Raw genomic sequence first — 16,580 nt, forward strand, 5'->3', positions numbered from 1 at the left:
CTCAGCTAGGCTTCCTTTATACCAGTGGTTACCTGTGAGTTGACTGTACTGATTGAATGGTTTGGCTGTGTCCCCACCCAAATCTCATCTTGAATTGTAATCCTCATAATCCCCATGTGTCATGGGGGAGGCCCAGTGGGAGACAATTGAATCATGTGGACCGTTTTCCCCATGCTGTTCTTGTGAGAGTGAGTACTCATGAGTTCTGATAGTTTTATAAGCATCTGGCATTTCCCCTGCGGGCACTCATTCTCTCTCCTGCTGCCCTGTGAAGAGGTGGCTTCCCCCATGATTGTGAGTGTTAAAAGAAAAAGTCAGCTGAATGAAATTTAAGAGTTTAACTGAGCAATGAACAAGTCATGAATCAGGCAGCCCTCAGAATCACAGCAGATTCAGAGAAACTCCAGGGATGCCCCGTGGTCAGAACAAATTTATAGGCAAAAATAGGGAAGTGATGTACAGAAATTAGAAGTGAGGTACAGAAACAACTTGGTTGGTTACAACGTGGCATTTGCCTTATTTGAACACAATTTGAACACCCAGCAGTGTATGAGTGGTAGAAGTACGGCTGCTGGGATTGGCCAAGACTCAGCTATTATTACAGGTGCATACTCCTAAGTTAGGTTTTCAATCTTGTCTACCTATTAAGTTAGGTTGCAGTTCATCCACAAGGACTCAAATACAGTAGTACAGAGTCCTTCTTAGGCCATATTTAGTTTGCTTTAACAATTCCTTCCTTTTGGTATTTTCTCAATTTTGAGAGACTGACCAAAACTTTAGTCATTGATGTCACCATCACCATCATAAATGTACCTATTTGGTCTTGAAACCCACTGGAAATCAGTGGAACAGTGAGTTTTGCAAAGGTAGGAACAAGGACTGAGTAGAGGATACCTCCTTATGCTGGAATGTCTTGTTTACAGGAGAGAAACAAAACCTGCTCTGTTCTGGTCTAGGACCTATGTGTTTCCTAAAAGTCTTAGTTTGATTATGTCACATTTAGCATGAACGACTCCATTTTTGTTTGGTTTAGTCTGTTGGGGCCTAGTGCATGAGCTCGGTCCAAAACAATGACCTCCCATAATTTTGTTTTGAAAAATTCCCCCTTTTTGGCAAGATTCTCACTTAGGTGAGAGTGTGACAAAAACTTAGGGCCTTAGCATCACTTTCAATTACCATCATTTTGGGTTTCTGGTCTCAGCATGTCACTCATAGGTTATGGTGCCCTCATGGTCGTACATTTCTTTCAGCTCTTGTCATTCCAATTGAAGAGAGACCATTTGATGTTCAAGAGATTGCTGCTTGCAAGCATTTAAAACCTTTGAGAGAATACAGCACACCAGGGAGAGTGTTAGGACTATCAGGAGGATAATACTAAGAGTTTGGAGTATGTTCCTTACCCAGGCTCCCTATAAATCAAATCACCTAAAATTAAATTGATCAAAGAATGAGCTGGATAAAGAGTCTACTTACTTAACTAAGCAGTCTCTTTGTTAATCCCCTGCAACTGAATCTCTTTAATCTACATTTGATGTATTTCTTCATAGGTCACAAGTGCCAGCAGCTGCACAGATACTTCTCTGTTTAGCCAATTCTATTATTTAGCATAACTTTCACAAGATAATTTAAAGTCTGTTGTGTAACTATAGCCTTTACAGTAGAATCTGCTCTAAAATCTATCATGAGGGATACATTTCTGATCATTGCCTCTTTTACTCCAAACCATGCAAAAATGACCTAACAAATGATGCCCTTCTAGAAGAGTGCAGGCTTCTTGGCAATGCTCTCTTTAACCCATGATGTGGGTTAAGAGGAGTGAACCAATGTTCTGTTTCTGCCTGATTGTGAGGCAACATGTACCATTTAAGTTTCTTGCCTACACTGGCCTGTCATCTTTATTAAAATATAAGGTTATCCATGTATAAAGCTGGCTGCAAAACAAAATCCTTCACAAATATAAGTATGCCCCATAAGTGAACACAACAGACCCCCTTTTCATTTCTATTGCTCATAGAGGCATAAACAAGGAAAAAATATTTAAAGATAAGAGTCTCATGATGCTAGAGAAGTCTTGAACAGTGAACTTGGGAAAAGCTGTTCATATCAAGGAAGTCATCTTCTTCTGGGCAGTGACATCCCTGGTTAGCTTTACCTTAAGGGTTCCATTGAGGGTACATTGTCAATAGTGCAGAGGGATCCTTCTCAGTTGTAAGATTATGAACCCAAAGTTCAAGATCCTAAAATTTTGTTGCAATGTGGATGGCAAGGAAAGTCTTTCTATGATGTTCCCAGAAGATCCAATCTTTGGGTTCTAGATTGTGAAGGGGTTGATTGTCCTCAGTTAACCATAAAAAGTTTCCTTTACCTGGTGAAATTACACTGTGGCATAATAACCTAGTATGATAGCATCAGCTGTCTTTCATGGTAAAGCTTTTATACAACCAGAAAACATGCATTGAAAATGACAATAGAATGAAATCCCTTTATAAATGTTTAAATGACCCATCAGGTAACTGAATGTACCTGAAGCTTTAATTATCTTCCCAGGAGTATGTAACCAAACATCAGTTATAAGCTATTTTAGCAATTTATAAGTCACTAAACCAATATATTTAGTTTGGATCATTTTACCTTTTCCATGATGAGTCATGGAATGCAGAACTTTTAATAACAAAAGCTAAAGCATTTTTTTTAAAAAGGACTCTGGAAGGACTCGGTGGCCATCCTGGTTCTCCATGAGTCCATGCTTAATTAACATTAGACTTATATCCTCTTGAATACCAATTGTGTCTCCAAATTAGGTGCATAGCACTGATAGCTGATGGGTTATCATATATAATTTGACTTAGACCATGGATTTCATTTAAATTGTATATCTAAACAATTTTAATATTAGCTGACTTAACATGAAAATGTGGCAAAGTATTTTCTTGCTATTCAATTAATTTTTGTTCCACTTGGGTTAGCAGTTTTGTAACCCAGTCAGTCTTTTCATTAAAGTTCCAGGAATTCTTACCCAATTAAAATGATATGATTCTAAACTGATTAGAAATCTGTAATCAAGAATGCTTTTTAGGGTCCTTTCCATCCTTTGATAAGCCTCCTAAAAGACACCATGCTTTTGAAGTTTTCAGAAACTGCATCAGCATTAAGCAATTAGCTGTGGAAATGATTTTAAGTAATCATAGCTAAAAACACAATTGACAAGGAAATTTGGTTATTTCTATGGTTTACAGTAACTTAACATAATAACCATAAGTATGATTGATAGCATATATTGTGACGTTTTACAATTTTAGAAAGCCCATACAATTTTGGAACATATGTTAACGTCATTTACTAAAATACAACCTGAAGAAAACTAAAAATTACTTTTTTATTTTGACAATGTTTCCCATGTAATTAGCATGTCAAACAATCCTGTTTCCCTCTCTTTTGGATGTTTCAGGGGTCCTCTGTAGCATCTCAAAGTCAGAGGTTAGAAAAGACAATTTTGAAGCTGAAATTTGATTTGGAGAAGCCTATCAAATATGTAAAAAATTTAAAGCACTTGATATTATGAAATAGAATTGCAGGTTACTGTAAGTCATTCATTTAGCCCAAATCATGACTCAAAAATTTTTTAAAGGGCAAAAACCTTTAGTCATTAATAGAGGGAAGACTGAGCTTTCCAAACAGTCTCATCTTTCCCTTCTTTTTTTCAGAAGTTTATTCAAGAGACAAACAAAAATATTTCATTATTCTTTAATATTATACAAAAATCTGGTTCAAGAGAGAAAGCCAAATTTCACCCTTGTATTAGTGTACCATTAATGTCAACCCCAATTTTTAATAAAATCTTATAGATAAGTTGATTCAATCTTAATCAGTTTGACCATAATGTGATATTCTTATAAACCTTTTATAACCCTTTACAATTTTTGTGAGAGAGCAGATCAGTGCTTTAAGAAAACCCTGTTGTGCTTTTATTATATTTTCATGTGCAATTTACAGAAAAACTGAATCATAACCCTTTAAATTTAGTCAATATGTTCACACACAGGATTTCTTTTGCAAGATTAATTTTTACAAACCTTCTACAACTTGCTGTGACATTTAGCTTTATCTTATCTAGTTTAAAAAACCTTTTACCGTCTAAACTCAGCAAAAATTTATATTCCAAGGCCTTCTTATAATCTTTTACCAAAACTACATATTACTCTCCTCACACATCTTGCATGTAAAACTATTTTTTCAATAGTATCAATCATGTGTTATAATGGTAACTCTTAGCAACTTTTACTTTTGTTGCATAAATTTTGTTTCATGAATCCTCTGCAACTTATGCAGATCATCCACAACATGCTTGAACTTTCTGACTTGTCCTAAGCATTCCTCTTTTTAAACAACCAGTTATTTTACTTTAGGACAAGAATTTACCATACAAGATCCTTTCTTATATAAAATCTCTTTTATTTATAACCTTCTTTGCATAGCTGGGAGACATGGCTAATTCCACATGTCCCCAAGCTTTATCTAGAATCTAATACTGCAAAATAAATTGAACAATTTTTAAAAGTCAAAGAAACAGCTTATGACCTTAAAGCATTTAGCAGCCCTAATATCCGACCTGCATAATTTAGACCAAATGTTTACATTTTTGAAGATATTTTTATTTTACCAATAATCTTTAAAGCTGTCTTTATTTCCTAAAGATTACTTAAGTCATGTGAACTAAAAGCAGTACAGTTTTTACTTTTCTGACAAAATATTTTATTTAATTGATTATTTTTCTCTAAGCCAATTAATTAGCGCTCTTTCATATAAACATCACACACGCAACACACATATTACTACACAGACAGACAGAAAAAGATCCAGTCATTGTAAGATATTTTTATTTTCCAGTTTGAAGCTTCTTAATCGGATTACTGGCTTTAAGGTAGTCCTTCAAGAAGCAGGGCTAAGAAGACACACAGTTTTTTAAAAAACTTCTAGAATCTTCAAAGGTAGCTCAAAGAAAGGAAAATTCAAGAAGGGAAGTCAGAAGTTGTTCATGGAGGAGAAGAGAATTAACAATTGGTAAAGGTCACACAGATATCAACCAGAAAGCACTCATTCCCTAAGCCAGGATTGAACCTGGGCTGCCATTGTAAAATTGCAGAGACCAAAAAAAGTACTGTCACATGTTGCAAGGTTAAGCTCCCAAGGACGTCAAATAAGATGGAGACCTCATCCACTTTTTTTTTTTCAGGGTCCTGAAAACTTTTATAACTTTTGTTTAAGGGCCATCTTGAACAATGGGCTTACAGGTGTCCTAGGCCCACATTCTACCCTAAGATACCCCTCTTCCTGACAGAATGACACAGAAAAACAAATTTATAGCACAAAATACACCAGATTTGCTACAGCTTAAGGCTAGCCTCAGAATTCTTTTTGCATTAATCAAAACTTTACAGAGGAGATAAACAGTGATTTTTACCATTCATGTAACCAGTTTGTACAGAGAGAGGCCAGAAGTCTGACTGGCAAGAAATTCTTACCCGTTTGCTGGCATGTCAGGTTTCCGGGTTCCCCTTCCCTGAGCGCCCCTAGCAATCCTACTCACCACACTACAGTCCTGGGGGACAAGCTGTAACACAAAAGAAAATTATGGAACCACAGGCAAAATCCTCTCAATTTTGCAAGATGCTGCCCAAGGGGTTGCATGGGGTAAACAAATTAGCATTTTTCATTCTGGCCAGAGCAAAATATGTGTGACAAAACATACACATTAGCCACTCTGCTTAGCAGCACCCAAAATTGAACTGGCAAGGCTCAAATTTGCCCCTGGTTGGGCCCTATCATCTTTAATCCATTTTTAACAAAGAGGGATTTTACTGAGGGGAGGGCCTCTAACCCAATCCCATCCTTTAGTCAGGTAAAATGTACCCCATTACTTGTCCAAAGTTAGCCAGTTGGTGCTGCAGTCTACTTCCTTTGGATCAGGATAGTAACTAAGTTAAAAGATTAGCAGATTTAATTTGGGGGGATCTCCTCATTTTTAAATGCACTGCAGTGCATTGTTGTTTATTCAGAAAGTTCTGCTGTAAGTTATCTTTAGTTAAATTTCACCATTTCTCTAAGACTTTGCAGCTTCTTGGGACTATCATATAAGCTGGAAGAAACTCAGGTTTTCAGAAATTAAGGACCCAATTTTTACCTAAAATATTGGCTTTGCTCTCAGGTTCCGTTGATTAACTTAGCCAATGATTTTTTCCCTACCTAAGCACTCAAGAAAAATGAAACAAAGGGGCAGAACACAAAAATCCCTGTGGATTTTCAAAAGCCAAATTTTACAATCCCTACAATATTACCATTTGCTACCAGTTTTTTTCTGAACCAGTCATAGGTAAGAGGTCTCTGACTGAATCCAAGGCAGTTAATTATCGGATTCAATACAATCCCGAACCCAGTACCGTTCCTGTCGTGACTTCCAAACCCAATCTGGAAGATAAATTTGCTCAAAGAAATTCAGAGATCTCAAAACACAAATCTGTGGAGTTCCAAAATCCAAAAGAGAACTTATCATGATCCCCAGGCACTCAGAGATCAAAGGACACAAGTGGGTCCAGCAAGTACCTTGCTTCTTCACTCAGCACTCCTGGAGGTCATGAAAGCTCTACTTTGGACCATGCTTCTGACATCATCTGTTGAAAGAAAAACTTCATCCAAATTAAATTTAAAGGAGTTCGTTCAGCAATGAAAGATTCACGAATCAGGTAGCTCCCAGAATCATAGCAGATTCAGAGAAACTCCAGGAATGTCTCATGATCAGAACAAAGTTATAGACAAAAAAGGGAAGTGACATACAGAAATCAGAAGTGAGGTACAGAAACAACTGGATTGGTTACAGCTCAGAGTTTGCCTTAATTGAACACAGTTTGAACACTCAACAGTGTATGAGGGGTAGCAGTACAGCTGCTGGGATTGGCCAGGGCCCAGCTATTCTTACAAGTGCATACTCCTAAGTTAGGTTTTCAATCTTGTCTACCTATTAAGTTCATATATTTGAGTCCTTGCAGTTCATCCACAAGGACTGTGATATAGAAGTACGGAGTCCTTCTCAGGCCATATTTAGTTTGCTTTGCCATAAGTTTCCTGACCCCTTCCCAGTTATGTGGAACTGTGAGTCAATTAAACCTCTTTTCTTTATTAATTACCCAGTAACAGGTATTTTTCCATAGCAGCATGAGAATGGACTGATACAGTAAATTGGTACTGGGGGTGGGATACTGCTATAAGGATACCCAAAAATGTGAAGCAACTTTGGAACTGGGTAACAAGCAGAGGTTGGAATAGCTTGGAGGGCTCAGAAGAAGACAGGAAGATGTGGGAAAGTTTAGAATTTCCTAGAGACTTGTTGAATGGCTTTGACCAAAATGCTGATAGTGATATGGACAATGAATTCCAGGCTGAGGTGTTCTCAGATGGAGATGAGGAACTTGCTGAGAACTGGAGTAAAGGTCACTCTTGCTATGCAAAGAGACTGGTGGCATTTTGCCCCTGCCCTAGAGATGTGTGGGACTTTGAATTGAGAGACATGATTTAGGGTATCTGGCAGAAGAAATTTCTAAGTGGAAAGCATTCAAGGGGAAGCAGAACATAAAAGACTGGAAAATTTGCAGCTTGATGATGCAATAGAAAAGAAAAACCCATTTTCTGGGGAGAAATTCAAGCTGGCTGCAGAAATTTGCATAAGTAATGAGGAGCCAAATGTTAATCCCCAAGACAATGAGGACAATTTCTCCACGGCATGTCAGAGACCTTCACAGCAGCCCCTCCCATCAAAGGCCTGGAAGCCTGGGAGGGAAAAATGATTTTGTGGGCCAGGACCAAGGGCCCCCTGCTCTGTGCAGCCTTGGGACATGGTGTCCTGCATCCCAGCTGCTTCAGCTCCAGCCGTGGCTGAAAGGGGCCAAGATACAGCTTGGGACATTGCTTCAGAGGGCACAAGCCCCAAACCTTGGCAGTTTCCATGTGATGTGGGGCCTGCATGTGCACAGAAGTCAAGAATTTGAGGTTTGGGAACCTCCACTTAGATTTCAGAGGATATATGGAAAAACCTAGATGTCCCAGCAGAAGTTTGCTGCAGGGCTGGAGCCTTTGTGGAGAATCTGTGCTAGGGCAGTGTGGAAGGGAAATGTGGGATTGGAGTCTCCACACGGTTTCCTCACTGGGGCACTGCCTGGTGGAATTGTGAGAAGATGGCCACTGTCCTCCAGACCCCAGAATGGTAGATGTACCAACAGCTTGCACCGTGTGCCTGGAAAAGTTGCAGACACTCAATGCCAGCCCATGAAAACAGCTGGGAAGGGAGCTATGCCCTTCAAAACCACAGGTGTGGAACTGCCCAAGGCTGTGGGAGCCCATCTCTTGCATCAGCATGCCCTGGATGTGAGACATGGAATCAAAGGAGATCATTTCAGAAGTTTAAGGTTTAATGACTGCCCTATTGGATTTCGGACTTGCATGGGGCCTGTAACCTCTTTGTTTTGCCCAATTTATTCCATCTGGAATGGGTGTATTTACCCAAAGCCTGTACTCCCATTGTATCTAGGAAGTAACTAACTTGCTTTTGAGTTTACAGGATCATAGGAAAAAGGGACTTGCCTTGTCTCAGATAAGACTTTGGACTTGCACTTTTGGGTTAATGCTGGAATGAATTAAGACTTTGAGGGACTTCTGGGAAGGCATGATTTTGTTTTGAATTGTGAGGACATGAGATTTGGGAAGGGCCAGGGGTGGGATGATATGGTTTGACTGTGTCCCCACCCAAATCTCATCTTGAGTTGTATTTCCCATAATCCTGAGGTGTGGTGGGAGGGACCCAGTGGGAGGTACTTGAATCATGGGTGCAGTTTCTTCTATGCTATTCTCATGATAGTGAGTGAGTTTTCATGAGATCTGACAGTTTTATAAGTGTTTGGCATTTCCCCTGGTGGCACTCATTCTCTCTCCTGCGACTCTTTGACGAGATGCCTTCTGCTATGATTGTCAGTTACCTAAGGCCTCCCCAGTTATGCAGAACTGCAAGTTAATGAAACCTCTTTTCTGTGTAAATTACCCAGTCTTGGGTATTTCTTTATAGCACCATGAGAACGAACTAATACACTGATCATGGCTGGGCTCACTTATCTCAGACCTTAGAGGGGACAACTGGACTGACTTGACTCAGTCCACATGGTCTCTCATCCTCCAGCAAGTTAGCTCATGCTTGTTGACATGACAAATGTAGATGTTTAAAGTGAGAGTGAAAGAGTACAAAGTTTTTTGGGAACCAGGCCCATTACTATCCTACCATCACTTCCCCATCTTATTTTTCTAAGTATGTGGGAAGGCCAGCTCAGATTTAAGAGGTGAGAAGGTCAGCACAATGTCTTTATTGGATGAGCTGCAAAGTCACATTTTAAAAATATGAATACTCAGAGTAGATACAGAGGATGGGATAACTGTGGGCACTTCTGAAAATAATCTGCTATAAAGTATTACAATCATTTATTTTGCACTCTTGCCCTCTCAGAATCTTTTTGTGTTTTATCAATAGTTCATAAAAATACATAAATTATGTTCATGTTCATTCACATTTGAGAGATGGATCCAAGCGCCAGGACGTCTATAAGTCCAGATTCTTCATTGCTTGGGGATGAATACAAGGTCATCTTAAACCACTCTCATTTTTTGCACTCAGGTTCAGCATACTTACTAGCTTTCATTTAAAACACGCCAAATACTTTACCAGTCTGGGGATTTGTCCATGCTACCTTCTGGAATTTTATTTTTCTTACCACTTCTCTGACTCATTCCTTATTCTTGTGACAGTTCTAAGGTTCAATGTCATTTCGACATTCCTTCATAACCCTATATAAATTACATCCCCTCACTACATCTTATAGTAACATTTTAAATGTAAATAAGTGATTATCAATTGAGAATAATTTTGTCCCCTAGCTACTTTTTGGCATCATAACCGGAAGATGCTACTATCTAGTGGATAGGGGCCAAGGTACTGCTGTCCTTTTATACCAGGAGCAGCCTTTCCACCACAAAACAAAGAATTATTCAGTCCAAAATGTCAATAGTGCTAAAGTTTATAAACTGCTTTTGATCATGCACAATAAGTTTGAAATACATATTTGTCTGGGTGTTTGTTTTAACATCTGTCTTTCCTACTAGACTGAATGTTTCATACAGATGAGATAATACCTATTTTGCTTAGCATTGAATATCCAGCATCTTCCTCAGTGTCTGATGCCAGGTAGCTACATGAAAGGATGAAACAGCAGGCATGAGGTAAGAAGAAAATGAAAAGCTTTATTAGGAGGGTATACAAACATTTCTTGGTGTAGAAGATGTTGTCAGTGCCCTGTCCATACTCCAACAGCTCATACCATTTAAGTAGATATTTGCCTGACTTTCAAATGTCAGAGCCTTTATTTCTTTGTGTGAGACCTTTCATTAGGTCACCAGAGTCCATTGTGCTCAATAATATGACAGTCCAGAACAGTGGGGCATCACCTGCCCCCTGGAAGATGTGTTTTCTACATCGTTCTCTAAAGTTTTTCAGTAACATTAGCTGCTTGATAACAAATACTTTGTTTGCTTCCTTTCCTTCTCTGTCTCAATTTCTCTCTTCCCTGCCAGAGTTTCCTGGGAATAACTCCCATGGTAGGCTGAATAATGGTCCCCAAAGGTACTTTGATACTAACCCCTTGCACTTATGAATGTTGCCTTATATGGAAAAAGAGAATTCACAGAGATGATTGTGGAAGATGGGATATTATTCTGTATTATCTGATAGAACTTAAAGGCAATCACACACATTCTTAAAAGAGGGAGGCAGAGGTGGATTTGACACAGAAGAAGGAAATGTGACTACTGAAGAAAAATACTATGCTGCTGGCTGTAAATAGGAAGGAAGGGGTCCATGAGATAAGGAATGCAGCTCTAGGAGCTGGGAAAGACAAGGAAACAGACTATCCTCTAGGGTCCCCAGAGGGAGCATGGCAATGTTGACACTTTATTTTCAGCCTAGTGAAACTGATTTTGGACTTCTGACCTCCAGGTTTGAAAGATACTAAATGCATGTATTTTAAAGCTACCAGATTTACAGCATTATAGCAGCCATAGGGATCTATTACAATTTTTGGTCCCTGGAAGTGGGTTGCTCTTATAACAAATATCTAAAAATGTGGAAGTGGTTTTGCAACTGGATAATAGCTATAGACTGGAATAATTTTCAGGAGCATTATATAACAACCCTAGATTATGTTGAACAGATCATTAGTAGAAATATGAATGTTCAAAGTGTTCCTGGTGAGAGCTCAGACATGAGGAGCACAGTAGAGAAAGTCTATATTGTCTTAGAGAACACCTAAATTATCATAAACAAACTATTGATAGAAATAAAATGTCAAAGATGTTCCTGGTGAAGGCTTAGAAAGAAGTTAGTAACATAATATTGGAAAAGAGATTTTGTGTTATATAGCATCAGAAATCGTAGCTGAGTTGTGCCCTACAATTATGTGGAAAGCAGGACTTGTAAGCAATGAACTTGAATATTTAGCTGAGGAGATTTTCATGCAAAGGATTAAATGAATGGCCTGCTTTTATTTCTGCTTATAGTAAAATGCTAGAGGAAAGACATAAATTGAGGGAAGAACTGTTAAGCAAAAAGAAAGCAGGATTCAATGATATGAGAAATTTTCAGCCTATCCAGATTGCAAAAAGACACCAAAATTAGGAAATTCGTTGCCACGAAATCATCCTCCAGAGATAAAATCAAGGGCATAGCTAGACATCCTTTTGCTAGTGCCTTTAAGGGATCAAAAGATCAAAATATTCAATCACACAGATGGTGTTTTGAAGAGATATGGGGTGTGCTTCTCAGAATAAGCAAGGGATTGTCTATGAAGGATCTTGAAGAAACCTCTTGTCTAATCACATGAATCCCCATGACATACATAAAAGACCTATAAGTTTTTGAGAATGTTATATCAGCAGAAACAATGCCAGCTTAGACGGAAAGGGACAAATAGAGGAAGAAATGAAAGAAGGCCATAGGACTCCCAAAATTTGACAGGAGAAAGCAGGCTGATAAAACTACTCAGCTGTAAACATATGCTACCATTCAAAATAAAGGAACAATGACTGAGGGCAGAACCTAGAGGCCAGAGGGCAGATTTATTACCCCAGGTGAAGTCATAGGATCAGAGTGATCAAAGGGAGGAGTCTTAAGTCATAGAATATTCCCAGGCCTTGAAACCTAATGGTTGGATTTTGAAATTGTTTGGATTTAAGACTCTTTTGTTCTTTCTACTTTTTCCCCTATGGAATGGCAAAGTTATTGGCTGTAAATGAACCAAAGTCAAAGGGAAAACACAGAATTACTAGAAAGGAAAATTAAATAATAGAAAAGAAACATCTGTTAGTGCTTTTGCTTCACCTAGGAGAGACAAGAAATATACATCTGGGCTTAAACTGAGCACAAGATGCACTTCTCTATCAACTGTTTACCTGACACTGACAGGTAAACTTATTGAGCATCTTATTATTAATTGAAAAATGATTAAAATATATTTTTCAACCATTGTGGAAAACAGTATGGCAATTCCTCAAGGATCTAGAACTAGAAATACCATTTGACTCAGCCATCCCATTACTGGGGATATACCCAAAGGATTATAAATCATGCTGCTATAAAGACACATACACATGTATGTTTATTGCAGCACTATTCACAATAGCAAAGACTTGGAATCAACCCAAATGTCCATCAGTGACAGACTGGATTAAGAAAATGTGGCACATATACACCATGGAATACTATGAAGCCATAAAAAAGGATGAGTTCGTGTCCTTTGTAGGCACATGGATGCAGCTGGAAACCATCATTCTCAGCAAACTATCGCAAGAACAGAAAACCAAACACTGCATGTTCTCACTCATAGGTGGGAATTGAAGAATGAGATCACTTGGACACAGGAAGGGGAACATCACACACTGGGGTCTGTTGTGGGGAGGGGGGAGGGGGGAGGGATAGCATTAGGAGATATACCTAATGTAAATGACGAGTTAATGGGTGCAGCACACCAACATGGCACATGTATACATATGTAACAAACCTGCACATTGTGCACATGTACCCTAGAACTTAAAGTATAATAATAAAAAATAAAAATAAAAAAATAAATAAAATGCATTTTTCAAATAGGGTAAAATCATGACACTCATACAGATACGAAATGAACACATGCTAAAAGAAAAAGATGTTATGACTGCTTCAAAAGGGAAACCAAAGAGTCGATATGGGAATATTCATCAGTAATATTAAATGATTGTGCACATGGAGGCAAAACTGGTTTCATAAGGTGAAGACAACTGAACCTCTACTAAAGAATATACTGTACATGTATCAGCCACCTACAACTAACAAAAGGCTATAAAAGACTTCACAGATAATGTAAGGCTAGAATCAGATAACCTGCAGTGGTGTCCTAAAGATAGAGCAAAGTTTTCCATTGAAACACACTTTTATTTTTATAATGTCAAAATCAGGTAAAGAGTTATAGTTCCCTCAAAATCAGGGTTCAGTCATTAGGGTGACTAGATCAGTGTCACAGACATTTCTAAGCTGAGGTCTGATCAGGGACCAGTGGACACCAGTGAAATCACAAAGCCTAGGGATGTCACAAAGGCAGCTAGCTCCCTGACCAATCAGGGCCTGGAGCAGAGGGATCCAATAGGCAGCACCAGCGTCCTCAGAGACTTACTTGAGCTGGAGAATCAAGCAGAGCTGATCAGAGCCAAACCCAGCAAATATCATGTCAGAGAAAAATAACCGTAAGAACTCCTCTGCAAATAACAACCAGATTCAAGACCGGTCTAGAAATGAGCTGCGGGTCCCTATGAGCTTCGTGGACCGAGTTGTGCAAGATGAACAAGATGCCCAAAGCCAGAGTTCCTCCACAATAAATATCCTCCTTACCCTGCTCGATTGCCTTGCTGACTACATCATGGAGCAGGTAGGCTTGGAGGCCATCAACAATGGCAGGATGCGCAACACTTCACAAGATGGGGAGAGAGAAGTGGACAACCACCATGAGCCCCACCGCACTGAGAGTGATGGAACCCGCTTTGTGTTTGATGAGATGCCCAAATCCGGAAAGAATGACTGAAGACTGGGTCCCAGAGCCTTGAGGGGATCCTCACAGGCTTAGCCAGGGCAAAAATGTGTCACAGCTGAGGAATATCTGCTGTTGTCATCAACAAGTGCTACTAAAGGATGTAAATCCATGAGTATGTTTCTGACTCCTTCCAGTTTCCGTCTTTTTGGGTTGTAGGTGTCTGTGAGACATCAAGGAGAAGCTATCCCCAGAGAGCTGAAGTTGGGGGGGGGGGGCGGGAAGTGGTGGCCAGTGTGGAGTGTTTGAATCAGTGATTTAGAGGGGGCAGTTTCCAACGGTGACAGAGAGGGCACGGGCCCTGTGGGGAGGAACTGGCTGGGATAAAGACACCGAGACTTCCTAATTGCCTCTGAACAGGAAGGCCTTGTGAGGCCGGGGAGTTGGCTGGGGGCCTCTGAGGCTTGCTGAATTCCCAGCCTGATGCTGGGGCCTGGGGTGGAGCTGCAGACTCTGACTGAAGTGCAGGAGGCAGAGGGTGGTGGCCACAGGGGCGGGTGGAGAGGGGGCACACTGGCTGGCATGAAGTTCATGGGATAGGGACTTTACATGGAGATTGAGAGTGAAGGAGAAACCATGATGAAAAATGCAAAAAAGAAATGATGGCCTGCTGGATTTCATTTCTTATTTCTTTATGCCCTGACTTATTATGAAAGAGGATTTGAGACAGGGATTAGTAGCTAGTGCTGTGAATATATCTTTCTGTCCTCTCTTCAGGACACTGGTAAAATAAATCATAATAATACATAAAATTTATGATCTGGCCTAAGATGGGCAATTCAAGAAGTTCTTAATGGTTGTTAATTATTAATGAATCAGCTTAATTATATATGTATTTCATTTAAAACACAATTAACAATTTCATTTTTAAATTAAATACCTATTCATTATAATTACTATATATTGCATAGAGCACCAAAGAATTATTAGTGACTCAATACATGTTTTAAGAGGTATAGAAATAGTTCTGTCCCAAGTGACGGCCTCTAAAGCATGTGCAATCCTTTTCAAAACTTCCTGCTCTGTGCTAAGTTTAAAAGAGGTGTCACATCAAACGTTGTAGCAATCTGTCCCCTTGCCTGTGAATGCCCGCATTTTAGGTTTCCACCTGTTCCTTGGGTCCTTGGGTGCCACAGTCTGCTGCCTGCTGGCCTTTCACAGAGGATTGGTCAGAGGCTGCACAGGCAGCTCCAACAGTGGGAGCTGAGGGCCTGGGTTTCAGATCCCAGTTCACCACTTCCTGGACATGTGATATTAGACCTTCAATTACTACCTCTGAGCAGGTCTCCTCATGTGTAAAATGGGGGTAATAAGAGTCTCTCCATCTGTGGGTTTTCCCAAGATTGAGTCTACTTATGCCTATAAACGGCTCCTCCACACAGTGCATGCACAAGGTCGCCCTTAATAAACAGCTGCATCTCCTTTCTTCCCTAACAGCAGACCTGTAGGCAGGCTTCCCTAAGGTGCAGTGGGCCTGGTTCTCAGGTGACCGCTGGGGACTTAGGCCACTGGCTGTGAGAACCACATCCTGCTGAGCCCTGTGGAGAGACAGGAGGAATTTGGGAATATTTAATTTATGTAAGCAAAAGAGACTTTATAATCCAATACGTCAATACCATCCAGAGGCAGGAAAACTTTACATAATCACACAATCAGAGGTGGAGTTATTTCAGAATTACAAGCACATAGACATATAGGCACAGAGAAATAGAGCTTAGAGCTTCAGTTCCACAATTTCAACCATGAGTCAAGTGTAAATAGAAACAGTAAAGTTCTCTGATACTGTTCTCCTCTAAAAGAGTATAAAATTCTTAATTGATTTGAGCCACAAATAGACAAATGGACAAATAAAAAGACTGTCAAACCAGATTTTCTGTTGTCTTTTACACAACAGACTGGATTTCTGTGAATCATTAACTCATTTACACAACTCTCCAGATGGTCGGATCCTAAAACTGAATTCCCAACCATTTGGTCAACAATGAAAATAAGTTACCTAATATCGATGAACAACAACAACAACAATAACAACAACAAAAAAATACAAAATTAGTAGAGAAAAATACTGAAATCAAAATTAAATGTTGAAACTAAAATTTGAAAAACACAATGAACAAAGACCTATTTGGGCTTTGGAGTCACCTAGATGAGGCAAGCAAAGACATTGCTGGGTTTAACCGAGCATGAGGTACACATCTCTGTCACCAAGTTTGCCTAGCTCTGACAGATGAATCCACTGGGTATAACATTGTGACCTTTAAAAACAGGTAAAAGGTATTTTCCAACAGAGTAAAATCGTAACACTGAAACACCTATGATATGGAAATGCGTTGAAACAATCGGTTAACTCATGAGGAAATTTTCAGATATTATAAGCCA

General features: G+C 39.4%; 2 protein-coding genes across 16 annotated transcripts in view; both read left to right on the plus strand.

The window, feature by feature from the left end:
• SYTL5 (synaptotagmin like 5) overlaps positions 1–16,580 on the plus strand; it is a 241,372-nt gene that overhangs the window by 80,451 nt on the left and 144,341 nt on the right. The gene's annotated exons all lie outside the window — the stretch shown is intronic.
• Positions 13,070–14,457, plus strand: H2AP (H2A.P histone). Its single transcript, XM_005593289.4, has one exon. The coding sequence runs from the start codon at positions 13,842–13,844 to the stop codon at positions 14,193–14,195; it is 354 nt and encodes a 117-aa protein (XP_005593346.1). The 5' UTR covers positions 13,070–13,841; the 3' UTR covers positions 14,196–14,457.

Source organism: Macaca fascicularis, chromosome X (assembly GCF_037993035.2).
Source record: "Macaca fascicularis isolate 582-1 chromosome X, T2T-MFA8v1.1".
NCBI classification, from domain to species: domain Eukaryota; kingdom Metazoa; phylum Chordata; class Mammalia; order Primates; family Cercopithecidae; genus Macaca; species Macaca fascicularis.

Excerpts from the sequence above, each read along its gene's own strand:
- H2AP (XM_005593289.4), top strand. The coding sequence starts at position 13,842 with ATGTCAGAGAAAAATAACCGTAAGAACTCCTCTGCAAATAACAACCAG.